We start from the raw sequence: 18,840 nt of genomic DNA on the forward strand, positions 1-18,840 counted from the left end.
ATGTTTTTCTAGTCTAATAAACAGTTTTTCTTGAAGTAGTAGTGGCCCAATAAACCATTTTTCTCGAAGTAGTAGTGGTCTAATAAACCGGCGTGAAGGGAGTACTCCCTCTGTTCGCAATTACCTCGCATTTAGGTTTAGTCAAAATCAAACTCTATAAAGTTTGACTGAAATTTAGGAAAGAATATCAACATTCATAATATAAAATGTACTTCCTCACATTCCTAATAAGTATGGTGGCTTTAATTTAACTTTAACTAAGAATGAACTAAAATCATAAAGTACATTTCCATATTTTATGCATTCTTTTATGGTGAATAATTGTATTTTTAATGACAAAGTTAAGACATGTTTCACGGGATGGAGAGAGTATTATAATTTTAGTTAACCTTAAATTTCAACTTTGAGTAAATAAACCTAGTATCGCAGGGTAAATAAAAACAGAAGGAGTGAAAAGTTTTAGGCACGTGCTAGAGAGATGATCTTTGGATGTAATGGGCCTGGCCCACACCAAAGGCGCCCCACATGTCCATGCCGACATTTACAATTGCGTTGGATTACACCTAGGCATTCCTTGGTCCGGGCTGGGTTTCGGGCCGGGCATGGAAAAGCCCAAACCTAAATTCCTAGTCCTGAGCCTGACCCGGCTCGATCTTCGGGTTTACAAATCGAGCCTGAACCCGGTCGAAACAGAGAAAAGTCCGACCCAACCTGACAAGCCCAGCTCGAACTAAGCTAAAATCACGTTTACTACAAGCCCAAGCCTGGCCCGGCCCGGCCCGGCCCGGCTGTAGATTAAGAGTCCGTTCCGTTCCGTTCCAAACTCTAGTTGAGTCAGGTAAAAAGGTACGGCCGTAGCCTTCGTCTTCCTCCCCAGAAAATCCCCAATCTCTCTGGAACCCGGCCGGAAGGCGTCGAGATGACGGGCCTCCATGGCAAGCGCCTTGGGCGGTCCAGCTCCAAGGCGGCGGCGGCGGCGCCGCTGCCTCCTCCCAAGCGCTCGCACTCCCTTCCAGCTTCCAGCAGCGACCAGGGCCCGATGGACGTGACCGCGGCCGTGGCCCCTCCTCCTCCGGCACGAGCCAAGGCCCCGGCTCCTCTGCCCAAGCGCGAGAGCTCCGTTCCCGCTGACTGTCCGCCGCCCACCACCGCGTACGTGCTCCGCAACCGCCGCGTCCCCGATACCAGCAACAGCACCCCCACGCGCGACGAGGAACGGTACATATCTCTCATATTCCTCCAGCCCAGCATGCAACGCAAACAATTCGTCACTTAATCTCCCTAATGTGTGCTACTAGAATGCTTTGTGTTTGATCCATGATTACTGAAGTGATTTATTTCTCTGGAAGAAGATACTGAATTGATTCAGTTCGCCGGCTCTGCTGTAGGGCTACGTCGCTTCAGTAGCATCTGTCTTCCTCGTGAGGATTTTGGGCAGAGTGATTTTACTACCATGCTGACCAAATAATCAATCTTCGGACCCCACCCAATTGCCACTAGTCCATATTTGATCGTGACCGAGTATCAGACAGTTTAGTGTGCTTCCTATCATATTCCTATTAACAAATATGAGGGTAATATGGTTTCTGAAATCGAGAAATAACTTAAAATGTGAGTGTAAGTGCTCCTATTAAGAAACTTAAAAGGTGATAAGTTGCACCGACAACAATTTTGGAACTTAAGTTGTCGGTGCAACTTATCACCTTTGTATTTGATCGATTGATACTCAGGTGATTCTTTTTTCTGGAAGAAGATACTACTGAATTGATTCAGTTCGCCGGCTCTGCTGTAGGGCTGCGTCGCTGCAGTAGCATCTGTCTTCCTTGTGTGAATTTTGGGCAGAGTGATTTCACTACAATGCTGACCAAATGATCAAGCATCGGACCCCAACCCAATTGCCAGTTTGCCACTAGCTTTTTTAATAGACCACTCTTAGCAAGTTAGTGATAATTGCTACTGCAGACTCATAGAGTAGCAACTATGGCAATCACGACTGAAGATATCTTGTTCCCCTGCGGACTAAAGATGTCAACGAGAAAAAAAAAAGGTGTAGTTTCTGTCACTTGACAGAAACCAGTCAAGGCTTCTCCTATTATATCAGTATATGCTAGTTGTGGAAACTTTCTTGTATCTATCTAATACTTTTGAACAGCTGGGTTAGTTGTACATTCACATTGTTAGAAGATTCTCCTTAAAATTGCAACTGGTGGAAACTTAATTGAGGCCGGAAACGAAATCTGGTTGTTTTCTAGGGTATTTAAGCCGCGCGCAAATCCTTGAATCACAGTTTAATTTGATCCTAATCCCTCTTCTCATGATCTTAACATGGATCCCTTGCATTACTATAGTTCTATTTACATATCTCCATATTTGATCGTGACTGGGTATCAGGCAGCTTAGTGTGCTTCCTATCTTATGTTGTTTTGATTTTGACACAATTTAATGTCCTCAATGTCTTCTATTCAGTGCTCCTATTAAGAAATATGAGGGGTAATATGGTTCTGAAATCAAGAAATAACTTAAAATATGAGTGTAAGTGCTCCTGTTAAGAAACTTAAAGGTGAGAAGTTGCACCGACAACAATTTTGGAACTTAAGTTGTCGGTGCAACTTATCACCTTTTAAGTTTCGATCTTTGAAAGGCCGAATGCTTCTATTCCCTTCTATCAGCATCTCTTCCATGTGATAGATTCAGTATTATTTTTTAATTGTTTGATGGGCATGTGAAATCAAACAATTAAATTCCTTACTTAATCTTCCTAATGTCTGCTGCTTGAATGATTTGTGTTTGATCCATGAAAACTCATGTGGTTCAGTTCGCCGATTCGGCTGTGCTGTAGAGCTGTGTCGCTTCAGTACGTAGCATCTGTCTTCCTTGTGTGAATGTTGATTGTGGAAACTTTCTTGTATCTATCCAAATAAATTGAACAGCCGGTTTAGTTGTTTCTGGGTACATTCGCATTGTTAGAAGATCCTCCTTAAAATTGCAACTAGTGGAAACTTAATTGAGGAAACGAAATCCGGTTGTTTTGTTTCCTAGGGTATTTAAGCCACACGCAAATCAAGAAATAACTTAATATGAGCGTAAGTGCTCCTATTGCAAAACTTAATTAGGTGATGCGCCGACAATTTAGTCTCTCACTAGTACTCCCTCTGGTCGTATTAAATTGACGCGCACTTATACAGAAAGTACACAGAGGTAGGCAGTGTGACGCGTCGATTATTTCAGACCGGAGGGAGTAGTAACTAAGTTCCAGAATTATTGTTGGCGCAACTTACCACCTTTTAAGTTTCCATCTTTGAAAGGCCGAATACTCTTCAATGTGATAGATTCAGTATTACTTCTTAATTGTTTGATGAGCATTTGAAATCGAGAATGTGCATGATGTTGACATTTCTGCTTTTCCAGGGAGGAACTTAAGCATGATCCATCATGCTCTTCCAGGACAGAAGCTAAGGAAGATGAGCTTTCTCAGGCACCAGCATGTGCACGTGTGGGTTTGGAGCACTACAACAGCATGAATCAGGTTTTGATCTACTTAAATTTGTAAATATATAGTGCATAGTGCCACTCAGTGGATGGGTTGTTCAGCATGTGGATGCTTTTTCAGATTTACCTTTCTTTACTACTATATGCTCAGAAGTTAATGTGCCGATGTCTTTTGCTGGAAATGAGTCACATCTGAGCAAACTAGATCATTGTGAATCGTACAATCTTATTAAGCTCAAGACGTAACTTCTTTCTCACGTACGTGGTACTTTATCGCATGTATAGACATGTTCTGAAATTTCAGCTAATGGTACTTTAAAATGTTATCTTAGTTTCGAGAACAGCAGAGGAAGGCTGCACTGAAATTATATCTTAATGATACCATCGGTAGTAGTAATAATCTAACTTGTATCCTGCTTATTAATTCATATATCCATCTGTGTACCGCCATCTTATGTTTGCTAGTTTTGTAGGGGGATGAGCATGAGCTGGTTAAAGCAGTGGACGTTCATTCCTTTGTGTGCTGTGGTATGTGGTTACATGCAAATTTCCTTGCTCGGCGTAAAGGTGCCAACAACTGTGTTGATCTTGTTCCCAAATACTTCTTTGCGGAGCTGAATCTTGATGGATTTGGTCTGCTGTGTGCTTCATGTGTTAAGATTGATTCAGGTGTGTTGGATTATAGAAGTTTTCACTAGTAGTATCTTTTGATAATATTCGACGGTTTATGGTGCTTATGTTTGTGTCTTTACACTTGCAGTTGAATCAAAGAACCTTGGTGGTTGTGGAATGTGCCCAGGAAAAATCAGGCACCCTGCTGATGGAACTTATCTTGGTGCCCAGGCTTGCCGTGGACCTGCTGCTAGTGGTGGTCTAGAAGTTGCATTCAGCTTTTGAGTGCATTTTTTCCAGTTATGAAGCATGGATAAGTGATCCTACTCAAATTGGACCCAGTGCTCAGGTAGTTCGCAAAAATATAATGGTGATGTAGCCGGTGGTTTCAGCCTTAGCATATTCTGCCGCACGCCTCCTAACTTATTTTGTGTCTCATGGCAGCTGGCCATCAAATGGAAGCGTCTGGTTTAAACCCTTGGCTGTTGGGCTGTCTGCAAGATCTCTTGGTGTAGAGTGTGGGGGTGGATGCCATTATCTTTGCGTCAATCGTGCTCTTTTCATGGTTTCCTTTCGTATCCAATTTCCAGCCATGCATTCAATTCAACAAGGTGTTTAGTCGTGGTCCGGGACGCGATGTACATATAATTGTTGGCCTAATCATGAATGGAAGAAGAGCTAATGCCAGCTTAGACATGTTAATATTCGCATCTTACTTGCAGTTTTGAGTAACAGGATGTAATATGGACCTAGTTGCCTAGTTGGAGTAATTATTGCTAAAACAGATCTTCCTAAATAGCTATTCTCACAGGGTGGTCACTGATCAGTAACATTTGTCTAAGCTTCGTAGATGATTTCCATCTTTATTAACATAGTTTTACACACAAGTTCCATCACCTTCACTCTCACCACTAAAATCTGCCTACATGAGTCATCGTTAGTGTTGGGCAGTCTGCAACCCTCTAGATGCAGATGGTCCATCAGAGCTGTCAAGCTCGAAGAATGCCTGATGATAACAGTATTTATTCATCAACAGAGTACACAAAGATAGTCAACCAGCAGCTTTGTGAGTATTATAGGCGGAGTGGGAAAGTTGTTGAACATGGTGTCCACCATTTTAACTTACGAGGCTTGGAAGATTTCTGAATTTAGGCGACAATGCTTTTAAGACGGAACTCCAAAGATGAATATCTCTAGGTATGCTTGTAAATCCTCTAAAAAAAATCTGTATGCTTGTAAAACCCCTAAGGTCTTGTTTGGTAGTAGTGTTTTAGTGGGGATTAGTGAGGATAATACTCTAGAATATTGGGTGAATCTCTGCTGTCACCTAATCCCCACAAAATCACATCCCCAATCCATTAGGTAGGGGTTGGGGATTGAAAAAATTTCACTAAAATTGGGGGAAAAGTGGGGATAAATGAGGGTTAAACTCGCTCATACTCTAGCACCAAACATGTATTGGGGATAAGTGGGGATTTGAAGTTTGGAGCGGATTATCCCCGCTAATCCTCACTAAAACTCTAGTACCAAACAAGCCCTAAAACTCTAGTACCAAACAAGCCCTAAAAATGGTATGCCTGCAAGACCTCTAAACCAAGCAGCAATGAACTTCCGAAGCAATCTGCAACCCAATTTCTCTAATACGAGGTTGGGAAAAAAGCAAGATGCATTATATCTGCTAGTTGTCAAACTATTTCAAAAAAAAATGAACACCCAACTTAAAAGCACTTCACAACATCAGCCAATAGAGTCATTACTACTTGGCATTCTAAACAGTCTTCGGAAGATGTATATGATGCCTCATCAGCAAAAAGATTCACCAAAACAAGTGTAGCGAGTGCCATTTACAACTTCTGTTAGTTGATTCCAACTCACAAACAAGATGATGCAATTATCTAGCCCTATCTATTTCTCTAGCCCTATCTCACTTCTCGTACTGCCCAAAGTACCTGCCTGAGATGGACATGAGTATGTTCAGCATTACAACTTCATCATCCATATCTGTCTTGGCCGCGAGGATGGTTGCGCACTTGCGCAAAAGCGACCTCAGCGAGGCACATGTCTCTGCGTCCAAGGGTGGCTGAACAGTAACACATAGTGCAAACAGCCACAGGCAGTCATTCCTTGATAGTGTATCAAAGCTTTGGATCATATCAGTGTAGTTTCGCAGTGTTGTAGCCCTTGAAACTGCGTCCATGTTGCGAATCATCGTCAGCGTCGGGTTAATCTGCATCTCGGGGCTGCTACCAGGTTTTAAAGAGTTCTTTGGCGCTCCCGATACAGATGGTTCGTCAGAGCTGTCAAGCTCTGAGAAAGTCTGCAAAGAAGAGTATACATACGTCATTACAGCAGACGTGATTGTCAACAGGCAGCTAATGGCAAAAGAGTATATCACAAAAAGTTACTCTAATTACACTGACTTCAAGCTAAAGTCATCCAAAAGACGCTCAACACACTGTTGTGCGTGCAAAAGGTAATGCAGCAAGGTAGTTGAACATGCTGTTCTCCATTTTTAACTTGCAAGGCATGGAAGAATTCTGAATTTAGAAATGTTAACAGGTGACGTGCTTCTAATGTCAACACCAAGATGACTATCTCAACTTCAGGTTTATCAACTAATTATGCAAATGGCAGTAGTTACACTGCATGCTAAAACATCGCTGCGAAGGATTTTGCTACCAACCATCTAACACCCCCATAATTCTACGGGTAGTTAGCATAGTAGAAGGGTATCCATTTAGATCTGAAATGTTTGGGGCATGTGCCATTAAGATTTGAGTGCGTACAAAAATAAATATTCCAAGTTGTTCATGCATCAAATTAGCTAAGTAAATACAATTATATTATTTTACTTCAAATAGCAGTGAAGAGACACACAGAGTGTTGCCATCATGTCGATAAATACAAAGATGAACAAAGTTATTATGTGGTTAGGCATGCTGGTAGGTTTAAATGGCATAGCTTACCAGCCTTGTCTCTGAAAAATATGTAATAAACGAGTCCTCCCACTCCTTTGATGCACACAAATCAGATGAACACTTCGGTATGTCAGGAATTTCCGGCATATAAGGTGTTTGCTCCTTTCTAGCTGCACCCAAATCTATCTTGGCCACCTTCACTCTAGGAATTTGGTTAGCTTCCCACCTGTAAAACATATTCAATAGGATAATCATTAAAGCAATAATGGTTTTGCATCAAAAAGACAGATGGCTAAATGTTTACCAACAGAAGAATAACATTCAATTTTTATGGTAGCAGCAATCCCAGCCAGGCAAATATTTTGCAAGAGGAAATCTTAAAAAATAGAGTTTCATTCCGAAAGGCAATGAAAAAAGCCATGGCATTAACTAAAAAAGCAGATATAAAGGGAGTCAAAGTAAAAAATAGCGGGTTGTCTCGGAGGAAAAGAAATTGCACGTGCCGAATGCATCCAAAAGGGATGATAGCTCCCACATCTAATTTTCTCTATTTGGCAGAGGAAGCAGTTTTCTATTATGTGTAGGCTCTATAGATACTCTGAGATATGCAGATACAACATTATGCAATAGAACTGGATCAGCAGAACAGAAGTATTGCAAGAACAAAAGCAAATATGATGAGATGGCATCTAAATAATATCACAACATATAGTTGAGATATTGGATACAGGTGAGTCATTTGAGAGTGAAAGGATCGCAAAATTCATGGCCTGAGGAAAGGAGAACTGAAATGGGAACCTGCCGATTTTTTCCCTATGTGCTATTATATTGCTCAAGCACCGAATGTAAGCATTTACATATTGATCTGGTGACTAACATTACAAAGTTTGCACTTCAAACGTCTCAGCTTTGAGTATTACTATAACAACTCACAGAATATGGATAGCCATAAAATATATATGCAAAACCACTGCGTTCATAAACACTAACTTCAAAGCAATAGTTTGGCTGCATAGGCACAGTTGTCACTTTTTGTAAGACGCCCCTTTGTTATCAATGTTATTTACATGGTTCATACATCTACGCAGTCAGTGAAAATAAAATACTACAGAGGTACTATGCATAATATATCCTTCTATTTTCTTAAGCCTAGGTTGTTTCTGCTCAAGCTTCAGTGAGAAGAGCTGCTAAAAAGTCAATAGCAACGAAATAAAATCCTTAGTGGCAAAATAGACTAAGAAATGAGGAAAAACATATGTGTTACAATTGCAGTGTTCACTAGTTTCAGGCAATAGTGAATTTTGGTACAAGAGGTGCAGAAACCCAGCCAGGACTGCAACTTCTTCTTATGACTTAGATTACAAAGATTTTCACAGTAGTTCCGGGTCAAGACTACAGTTCATGAGAGCTAGAGCTTCCACGGAACAAGTAAACTTTATCCAACAGAATTCCTATACAGACGATGATAATGATTTTGATTCTTGCAGCAGATATTTAAATAGTACCAAAAGAAAGCAAATCTATTCAGTGACCACCAAAATTCCGAGACAAAACCATGAAAGCACATCAAGGAGACGCCTGCATTTACGAATAACCTATTCAAAGGTGAAATCCGGCAATTATATGCTTCAAACAGTTATCACCGACTCACTCGGTATAAACATTCACTACATAATGACAACATGAAATGCGCATACACGCACAGTTTGGGGACCTTGCAGACCCAATCAATCAACCCAGAACAATAAGAAAAGCATACCTGACACGCCGGAGATACTCGAAGCCATCTAGCGGCTCTCCGGACTCGAAATCAGGCTCCCCATCAACCGCAAACGCAGGCTTCAGAATGCCGTCATAATCATCATCACTGTCATCTTCATCGCACTCCACACCTTCACACTGATCGAACGGCTCCCCAATCGCCCGATGAGCCCCCGAATCCCCATTCCTCCACGCTCCCGCCTCTGTCGCCTCTACAACGTCATAAGAAAAACAAATGTACCAATCACTAACTGCACAACTAAACCTAGATAGAAAGCTGGAGGGCCGACCGGCCAGGAGGAGGAGAGCCGTACCGGAGAACTGCGGCGCCGCAGCCTTCCTCCCGCCCCCGGACGCCCTCCTCCCCCTCCTATTCACCGGCTCGTCGGAGGCGAGGAGCGCTTCGTAATCCCCGGAGAAGCCCGCGGCGGCGAGGGCGGCGAGCGCCTCGCCCCACCGCAGCGCCTGCGCCTCCGGTGACGGCGCGCCTCTGAGCGCCTCGAGCTCGCCCCTTGTGTACCTCATCATCCCGGCGGCCAGCACCTCCATGGCGGCGGCAAGCTGAGCACGAAGGGTTTGAGTTTTTTTTTTTCTCTCTCGACCGTCTGGGCTAGTACTTGGAGAAACTGAAGTGGCGTCACCTGTGGGCCACTTGGGCCTGAAGTCGAGTTGGGCCTTTCCGCAGCTCAAAGAAACGTTGGGCCTTGCCGACGAAGCCCAGTGATTCGAGCGGTGGGCTGTATAAAACGCGCGAGCGGTGACGCGGCGGGCACAGAGCCGCAGACAGAGCCAGTGACCAAACAAGCGTTCGCACCAACTACCCGGAGCCTGACGGAGCGAGATCACCCGCCGCCGGCGAGACCCGCCAGGGGAGATGGCCGGAGACGAGGGGTGGAAGAGGAGCGGCATCGAGGTGAGCACCCTGCAGTTCGGCTACGACGGGCAGGCGCCGCTCTTCGCGCGCTTCAACCTCCGCGTCGCCCCCGGCTCGCGCTGCCTCCTCGTCGGCGCCAATGGATCCGGTAACGCCTGACCCTAGCTAGCGCCTAGAAGAACCACGATGCTTTCCTAGTTGCTGCGTGTATGCGGTGATTGTATGGTTCGGGCGGGTTCTTTTGGTGGGATATGTAGTACGACGCCGGTGACCTTGTGGGTTGGCTGCCTGTCAAATGGTTCAGGTACAGATGCTTAGGTGCTTGATTTTGGACTGGATGATACGATAGGTGCTTCTTTCATCTTAATTGGTTTACAATTGGGCTAAGAAATATAAATGTTTTGCAATTGTATGTTTTTATCGAAGTAATTTGCATGTAATGTGCTCTTCGGTTTAAATGGTCTCTGTTTTGAGGGGGTGGTGCTGCAGTTAAAATGTTGGGATTCCGATGGGAGCTCATGTACGAAATGTGCTTTACACTTCTTCTTTCGTTAGAGCTGATGTATGGCATGAACAGAATTGTGTGCGCAACGTAGCTAATTATACTAGGTGATTAAAAAGCAGCACCAAAATGCAGTGCACTGGAATGAATGATTGGCTTGGGAATACTTTTTTTTGCATGTTAAAAACTACGGAATTTGAATTGGCGGTTGTTTTTTCGTCATATTGAACGTATGTGTTCGATCAGGGTCTGGGCATCTCCTGCCTTTATCATATAGATTGAAGGAGGTAGAAGTTGTGGGATCCAGTGCCTTGTTTCCTATATGTTATAATTGTGGGCTTTTTGCCAAGGATTTTGTCAGCATCGGTTTTAAGCACTTGTACTGTTATGTCATGTGTGCCATATTTTTATTGGAGATTACTATCTCTGGAGTTTGTCAAAATAACTGTGTTGTACCAGTAGATCGCTATGCCAAATTCCAAAAAGGGGTGCTGCCATAACAGAAGAAATTATCATCCATTTTAGATTAATCTCTGTGAATGCGTGTAGTTGTTGCGTGTATGCGGTGATCGTTTGGTTTGGGCGAGTTCTTTTTGGTTGGATATGTAGCACGACGCCGGTGGCCTTGTGGGTTGGCTGTCTGTCAAATGGTTCAGGTACAGATGCTTAGGGGTTTGATTTTGGACTCGGGTGATATGATAGGTGCTTCTTTAATCTTAATTGGTTTATAAATGGTCTAAGAAATATAAATATCTTGCAATTGTATGTTTTTATCGAAGTAATTTGCATGTAATATGCTCTTCGGTTTAAATGGTCTCTGTTTTGAGGGGATGGGGTGCTGCAACTAAAATGTTGGGATTCCGATGGGGGGTGATATATGATATGAACAGAATTGTGTGCGCGACGTAGCTAATTATACTAGGTGATTAAAAAGCAGCACCAAAATGAAGTGCACTGGAATGAATGATTGGCTTGGAAATACTTTTTTTGCATGTTACAAACTATCGGATTCGCCTTGGTGACTGTTTTTTCGTCATATTGAACGTATGTGTTCCATCAGGGTCTGGGCATCTCCTGCCTTCATCATATAGATTGAAGGAGGTAGAGTTGTGGGATCTGGTGCCTTGTTTCCTATGTGTTATAGTTGTGGGGTTTTTGCCAAGGATTTTGTCAGCATCCGTGTTAGGCACTTGTACTGTTATGTCATGTGTGCCATATTTTTATTGGAGATTACCATCTCTGGAGTTTGTCAAAATATCCGTGTTGTACCAGTAGATCGCTATGCCAAATTCCAAAAAGGGGTGCTGCCATAACAGAAGAAATTATTATTCCATTTTAGATTAATCTCTGTGAATGCGTGTACATTAGTACATTGTTGCTGATACATGTTATGTTCTCATTTTGGATGAGCAGTGCCTTGTACACCAATTTATGTGCCAGTTTATGTCGAACTGCAGGCAAGACCACTCTCTTGAAGATCCTTGCAGGGAAACATATGGTTGGAGGACGGGATGTTGTCCGTGTTCTTAATGGTTCTGCTTTTCATGACACACAGTTCGTGTGCAGCGGCGATCTTTCCTACCTGGGTGGTTCTTGGAGTCGCACAATTGGTTCAGCTGTAAGTATCTGCTCTGTTTACTTGCTATAAGAACTAGAAATTTAGCTCTTTCTTTGTTTCTTCAGTGTTACTGTTTGTGTAACAGAGCATTTTGTCTTTGCAAATTGGCTTTCTTCATAAAATCTCATGGGAGCCATTTTTTAGTTCACCAATGGCAGCTGAAATACAGTAGTGACCTTTGTCCATATGCTGCAGTATCTGTAGATCTTGTAGGTGCTTGACTCAATGTTGTAGCTGAAGTTATCTATTGCAAAAATAAAATTGTTAGAAGATTTCTATTCTCTATTTTAATAAAGAATTGATTTATGACCAGTTTGTTGAAAGTTCATTTTATGCCGTGCCTGATTTGTCAGAGCAGTGTCTTTGTTTCTTACATACAAGTAACTTTCGTAGGGTGATGTTCCACTACAAGGCGATTTCTCTGCTGAGCACATGATTTTTGGAGGTATTCTACACATACTGCTCATTGTATCCAATTGTTGGTTTTCTACTGGATGAATAATGTGCACAAATGCTTTTTTGTCCTTGAATTTATCTGATATCCATTGATCATTCAAGCATTTCTTGTAGTTCAATCAGTTTTGCTTAAATTAAATTATGTATTAATCAATGGTGCTTCCACATTTGTTGTTTATTTATCAAGTTCTGTGTAATCACTTCGGCTTAAATGCACTGAAGTCAGTGTTACTATTAGTATTATAGTTAAGTAGTTAATGCTATTGACAGTACATGTAAACACACATTTCTTCTTTACCCTGAAACACGAACAGTTGATGGGGTTGATCCTGTTAGGCGAGAGAAGCTGATTGATCTACTAGACATTGATCTGCAATGGCGCATGCATAAAGTTTCAGACGGACAGCGCCGCAGGGTACAGATTTGCATGGGTCTTCTTCATCCATACAAGGTGACTTTATGTTAGTTTTCTTGTAGGTTATACTGGTTTACATTATTGACTACTACCCATACTATGCTGTTCTAAATACCAAGTTGGGCACGACTTGATCCGATAGTTCCTTCTTTGACTATTCTGAGCATTTCCCGATGTATTATTTTGCTTGGACAGAACAGTGGGTTCTTATACCATGCAATGACCAAAGGGTTGTGTTGGCGTAAACTAGTGCAATTTAAAGCACAGCGACACGATTAGGTGGAATTAATCTGATTGATCAATGATCTGTTGACCCAAATAAACTACCTGTTGTATCTGTCATCTTCCCCTCAAAATTAATCCTGAAGCTGCCGCTATCATGTCTTCGCTGTCAGTAAGTGTTGATTGAGTTAGAACGAGTCTGCTGTTAGTGACTTCAGTCAATTGTGCAAAGTTCTTCTCCACTGACTTCAGAGGAGAAAATGGGGTTTTCATTGATGACTCAAGATGGACGTCCGGGTATTATCCTGGAGAATTCATCAGCTTTGTGATCGATGCTACGATAGCTCTGTTATGAGTCATTTTGCAGGTGGAAGAGGAAATGTCTATTATTTAGCTAATTTGCAGTTTGACAAAGAAAGATGTATAGAGCCTAGTTTGTTTACAGGGTCACCAACATCTGGTCTGTTCCTTCGAATAAGATGTTCGTAGTTTACTTTAAACTGGGTCGTACCTAAACACATTGTTCTGAAGGTTAAATTTGGGATAATGTAGCTCTAGTACCAAAGTTTGTTTCACTAAAACATTTGATACCAATGCAGGTACTCTTGCTTGATGAAATCACCGTCGATCTTGATGTCGTGACCAGGATGGATCTCCTTGACTTCTTCAAGGAAGAGTGTGAACAGGTAACAGTTTCAGCTCCCTCTAGCTTTCTTCTCAGATATGTTTTTTCCTGATTGCATAACGCGAGTGGTTCCTTGCAGAGAGAAGCTACGATCGTCTATGCCACCCACATATTCGACGGACTTGAGACATGGGCCACCGACATCGCGTACATCCAAGAAGGCGAACTCAGGAAATCTGCGAAATACTCTGACATCGAGGAGCTAAAGACTGCCAAGAACCTGCTGTCGGTCGTGGAGTCATGGCTCAAATCTGAGACCAAGCTCCCGAAGAAAGAACCTCCGCGCGTTGAGAGCCAGCCCAGGCGCTCCTCCCCGTTCGATGCCTCCCCTTTCCGAGCGTCACGCCACATGGCCTACTACCGGTGATGATCGCCAGCACCTCTACTCCTATTCTGGTGTCATACAGCTCTGAAATATGTCATTTCATTTATGGTCATGTCCCCTTTATATGCCAATGTATCTGTATATTAAACAAGGCAAGCTTCATTACGCCTATTCATCGCATCCTTTACTGTACAAACATTAATTCAGTCCCTGTCTTCCTGTGAGAAAGTCTCCATGTATATTGCCAAAATTTCCTCGTTTATCATGAGAAAGCAAAGTGGCAAAGTGTACCTGTCTGTCTCCTCTCCATGCCCATAACTCATGTAGCCACTTCCCTGTGTGTACATTGCCAAGTCTGCAGCCAGTGTGTTCAGCTGTTCATACTCTCAATTTCTGCTCTCGTAATAAAGCTAATTATTCCATTGTGACTCTGAATAAATGTGCTACCAGTTTCGATACTCTTTGCTTGCTTGCTGTAGGGCATGTGCTCTACAGCGCGTGCAGTTGCAGGCGCCAGTTGCGGAGGAAGACGGGACGCGTTATGTGGTTGTGCTGGCTTCCGTTCCTCCGTCGCTTTCCACTTGCCACATTTGCATATCCTCTTATCTTTTTTACTAGTTCTTGCCTGTTCCAAATCAGTCTTATCCTTAATCTAATCCCTCTAACTTTAATCTAGTGATAATATATCTAAACTGACCGTGACATGCTCCACATGGAAACGAGTCAATGTGCATATGCAGGGACAGTCTCTGTCGCTGTGATTATATGTTGCCAACATGCAATCCTGACTGACATTGACTTCACTAATCACGCGAGATCGCCGGCTTAATGGTGGGATTTACTAATCAAGTAATCAGTGAGCAGATTCGTTTAGGTTTGTTTTTTGAACGAACGGCTAGCAGATGATTTCAACTTGAACACCGGCCATAGTTAGAAAATCCTTCTAGTAGTATATTATTCTTACGGTGCCTCTACATCCTCTACTCTAAACATTTTTGTGGTCTTATCTGTTGCCTTCACAAAGCACAGGTGTAATTTTCCAACTTTATCTTTGTATACGGGCATTTGATGGTTTTAGGCTTTTTTGCTGTAATGATAACACTTCATATAGGTTGTTTCTGTAGTTGCCAACACTTCTTTTGAGGATTGTTCCCAGGAGTGGTTGATTAGAGATAAATTTAGGGCTTTGATTCAAATGAACTCAACGAACTTTAGGGGATTTTGATCCTTACTGTCTTTGTTTCTATATAATTCATTTGATTTCGGAGTTGAAATCCATATGAATTTCCCTAAGGGCTGCATTGTAGTGTGTTTTGGAGCAACGTTTCACACCTGCTCGTTATTGCTCTCCGGTCACTACTCACTCGTCCTCCTTGCCAACGGAGTTGCTCCCCGTCCACTCAGCATTATTGTCGTCTTTCGCTGACCGGAGTTGGGTAGAGGTCGTGGGCCATTCCTTGTTGCGTGTGTCGTGCCGTCAAGGTCCCCTTCTAGGTGTTGCAAGGATTCTGAAGGACTCTGCTTTATAGTCCCAGTTTTCCTTGTTGCGGAGCTTTCTCGCCCCTTGCATGCAGAGGCAAAAAAATCAAGCTTTTGTTGACACGTGTTGTTGGTTCTTTGGAGTGTGCGGACTTGTATACTTCATGTGAGTTGACTGAGAAGGAATCGTCTGTGGTTGTTGTTGATGATGTGGTCGCTGAGATGGCGTTGCCGAGATGGCGTTGAGGACTGATGATGATACCATGGTTGGCAAGGCCCTAGAGGAGTCGGCTCTGGTTGGGGATGAATGCATCTTCGGTTGTTTCTCCCCTCGTGCTAGGACTTTCCCGTCGGCATAGACCTATGTATCGGTTGCCTCTGAGTGCGAGGACATCAAAGGGATCTTGCCTCCGACGATGCAAGTCATGCCCCGAGCTTCAATATCTATGTGAGGAGCCTAATCCTCTTCCGTCGATGGTGCATTTGTAGGTGGACTTGTTTGGGACCTTGATGGTGGCTTCCACACCACTAACAGTCCTAGCCACCGTGGCGACAAGGTTACTGAGATAGGTACATTGGCACCTAGATTCGATGCTCTCTTTGTTAGATACCTTTGCGACTTACTCGTCAAGTTGGAGGCGGCTAGCCCTGGATCTAGTAATGAGATTACCTGCCTTTCGGCGGAGAGGACTTCAAGTAGCAAAATCCATAAGGTGAATGAGCAGAAGCAAACACAAGAAGAGTGACATCACAAGGAAGGAGCCCGCAACTGGTTGATGGATATTTCTCATCTTCACGGGTTGTTGTTTTCGATAACTTTGTTTATGTTTTTTAAGTGGGTTTTTATCAGTGGTGTGATGATCAAGGTGCCGAGAATTTATGGTTGTAGGAGTTGCATGCATGTCGTTTTGTTCTAACAGTTTTCACTCGACTTTCCATTAATTAGCTGGACATTCTCTTCTTCTTCATTAATAGTTTCGGGACAAATCTTTTGCCCCTGTTCTATAAAAAACGCAACTGTGTTGTTACACCTACTTTTTTCCATTATGTCAAAAGCTACATGGTGCAAGTTTCTGAAGTTTCCTGCTATTGTATGATTCAACATGACATGGATATTTAATCATGCATATTTTGTTTCTATGTTTTGATAGAAAGAGGTTTAATGAGGGGACCGGGATGCCATGTGCGGGCTACTTCGAAAACCGAAGAACGCAACTATCCTATAAGGTCCGCTTTGAAGATGTGGTTGTTAATAATTAAGGACCAACCAATGAAGAGCTTGGACTTTGGCATAAGCCCTCTACTTTTGTTTGTTCGAACTTGGGGAAGGAGCACTAGAACGAGACGAGGCAAGCCGAGAAAGCGGAGGGAGCTCAATTGTCCATTCTTATGGAACTCGTTGGTAACTCCGATGAACTCCACAAGTTCTCTGTAGGGGGGCGGAGTAGATCCAAAGTGTCGTTGAGGAACTTTTATGGAAATGTACATTCTTCCAGGCACCGATCCGAGAAGGATGCAACCTTTGCAGGCACGACGACAAGATAGGCGTTCACACCGATGTTGTCGCATGTGATGGGGATACACCTCGTATTTTTGTCGCATGCGCCAACTCATGCTTGTGAGCCGCGCGTAGATGCTTTGCACTATTTCTACCAATTTGTCTTTTTTTTTTCTTTCACCAGTCGTACATCATGCGCTTATGCTTGAAAAGATTGGCATGATAGATGGATCAAACAGCCTTCAAAAAATTCCATTGAATTGCTCAGCTGACTTGAAGCCAACTTCAACAATTTGTGCAAGTTCCTTTGCACGCCCGAACCCCCTGCTAATTTGTGCGTACGTACGTACTTGTTGCCGCGCGCCATTGCTTGCTTAATGACTCGCCAGTTTAAAACGTGCACTCCAACGTTCTTTCTGATCGTTTGCAATTCCTCCATAGAGTAAACATAACTTGGCACCACGTTTACCTCCGTCAAACATTGATCACGAGGAAAACATGCATGGGAGAGACCGCGCACGTAGGCGCCTCTCGTCTTCCGCCAGGAGGTTTGGTCACCCAAAGCCAACGTGATAAACGAGGTTAATTACCTAGCTCGCTCACCGCCCATGCATCATCCATCCCGTCACGTCAACGGGCCAGCTCCGGGTCGCCCGCGCCGTCCGTTCCCGATGCGGCGGGCCCCACCCGCCGGACGGCCCAGATGGCCCCGTACGATTTCTGCAGAACGTGTCGGGCGCTACCTAACCTGGGGGCCCCGCCACGACACACCGTTCTATCCGGTAAAGCCTGCCGGAACAAAATATTTTTTTCTGCAGCGCCGGCCCTACACCTACCCCATCCTCTTTTTTTTTTTTTTTTTTTGAGAAAATCCTCTTTTTTCTTAATGCCGTTTATTAGTGGCGAGATGAGATCAAATGGCAGCTTAATTATTGGCCACGTCATTTCAGCAGCAGCTCGCGTCCGGGGGGTGCAGGGAACGGGAGGCAGCAGTATCCGTGGCTTAAAAATACGAATACGATTTTGTGGATAGGCTTTTGCCGGCAGAGAACAGAAAGAGAGGGGGGAAGCTCCATCGGGGTGGAATTCAGTTGGTGTGCAAACAACTTGTGCGGCAGTTTAATGCTACTTCTTTCTTTCTTCAAGCCTATTGCCAAAAATCATGTACTCCGTACATATAGATAAATAAGCATAATGCATTTGGATTGAGCCGAATGCTCGATGAGCAAACCGAACAAACAAAAAAAAGATGGAGGTAGGTGTACAGCCGGAGGCAGCCTCCCCTGTTGCCCCTTCTCTGCCGCCGCCACCGTCGGCCCTTGCCGCGGTGGCGGTGGCCCATTACGCTTCGAAGGTGGCGGTCGGGAAGGACAAGATTGACAGCCGCAAGGTGGTGGTGCTGGTGCGGTCTTGGTGGTGGAAGTTCGGTTGGGGTTCGTTGCCGGTGGACTCGGGTGGCTGGAGGCGGAGGATCCGAAGGGAATCCTTGTCTTGGCTTTGGTCAGGACGAGTGACAGCGACACCCGCGGGTGTCGTTGGCTTTTTTTTGGAAGCACCGTCGAGGGATCCTCTTCTCATCTCGGTGGTCTTGCCTCCGGACGGAAACATCGGATCCCCGGGGATCAGACGATGGAGGCGTCTCTGCATCTTTCTCCTCGTTGGGGCATCCTCTTAGAGTTGGCTTCGACTTGGGGCCTGGTGAATGGTTGGTTGCTGAGACGGCTCGCTTGTGGGCGCTGTGGGCAGTTTGACAACGATGATGCGTCGAGCAGAGCTTCGGTCGTGGCCTGGGCTTCGCAAGCTGGTTATCGGCGTGTTCGATGGGTTCTCTCGTGGTCCATTGTGTCCCTATGAAATCGGAGCTGCGATGGGGGTGTCCCTGCGGCAACGATGACTGGAAAACGGTGGCTTTGGTGGAGAATTCGGTCGGTGCAAGCTCCTCGTCCGAATCGAAGGTGTATCTCATTGGTTTGTGTGTGGCTGAGT

The 18,840-nt window shown here is 44.0% G+C and overlaps 3 protein-coding genes across 3 annotated transcripts; 2 read left to right on the forward strand and 1 right to left on the reverse strand.

Annotated features, from left to right (window-relative positions):
* Nucleotides 1-919: 919 nt before the first annotated feature.
* LOC124691033 lies at nt 920-4,490 on the forward strand. The gene is made up of 4 exons (XM_047224322.1): nt 920-1,218; nt 3,409-3,526; nt 3,963-4,158; nt 4,250-4,490. Exons 1-4 carry the CDS (start codon nt 920-922, stop codon nt 4,384-4,386), a joined length of 750 nt encoding a protein of 249 aa, XP_047080278.1. The 3' UTR covers nt 4,387-4,490.
* Nucleotides 4,491-5,875: 1,385 nt separating this feature from the next.
* LOC124688936 (gem-associated protein 2-like) lies at nt 5,876-9,364 on the reverse strand (the record flags this gene model as incomplete). The annotated part of the gene is given in 5 exon segments (XM_047222553.1): nt 5,876-6,418; nt 7,068-7,245; nt 8,779-8,992; nt 9,095-9,328; nt 9,331-9,364. Coding segments are annotated over 5 exon segments (1,053 nt in total), but the record flags the coding sequence as incomplete, so codon positions are not given.
* A 201-nt stretch (nt 9,365-9,565) lies between these two features.
* Nucleotides 9,566-14,174, forward strand: LOC124693548 (ABC transporter I family member 19-like). The gene is made up of 6 exons (XM_047227024.1): nt 9,566-9,802; nt 11,614-11,774; nt 12,168-12,219; nt 12,545-12,681; nt 13,467-13,553; nt 13,632-14,174. Exons 1-6 carry the CDS (start codon nt 9,655-9,657, stop codon nt 13,917-13,919), a joined length of 873 nt encoding a protein of 290 aa, XP_047082980.1. The 5' UTR covers nt 9,566-9,654; the 3' UTR covers nt 13,920-14,174.
* Nucleotides 14,175-18,840: the final 4,666 nt, after the last annotated feature.

This window comes from Lolium rigidum, chromosome 2, assembly GCF_022539505.1.
Source record: "Lolium rigidum isolate FL_2022 chromosome 2, APGP_CSIRO_Lrig_0.1, whole genome shotgun sequence".
Taxonomy (NCBI): Eukaryota; Viridiplantae; Streptophyta; class Magnoliopsida; order Poales; family Poaceae; genus Lolium; species Lolium rigidum.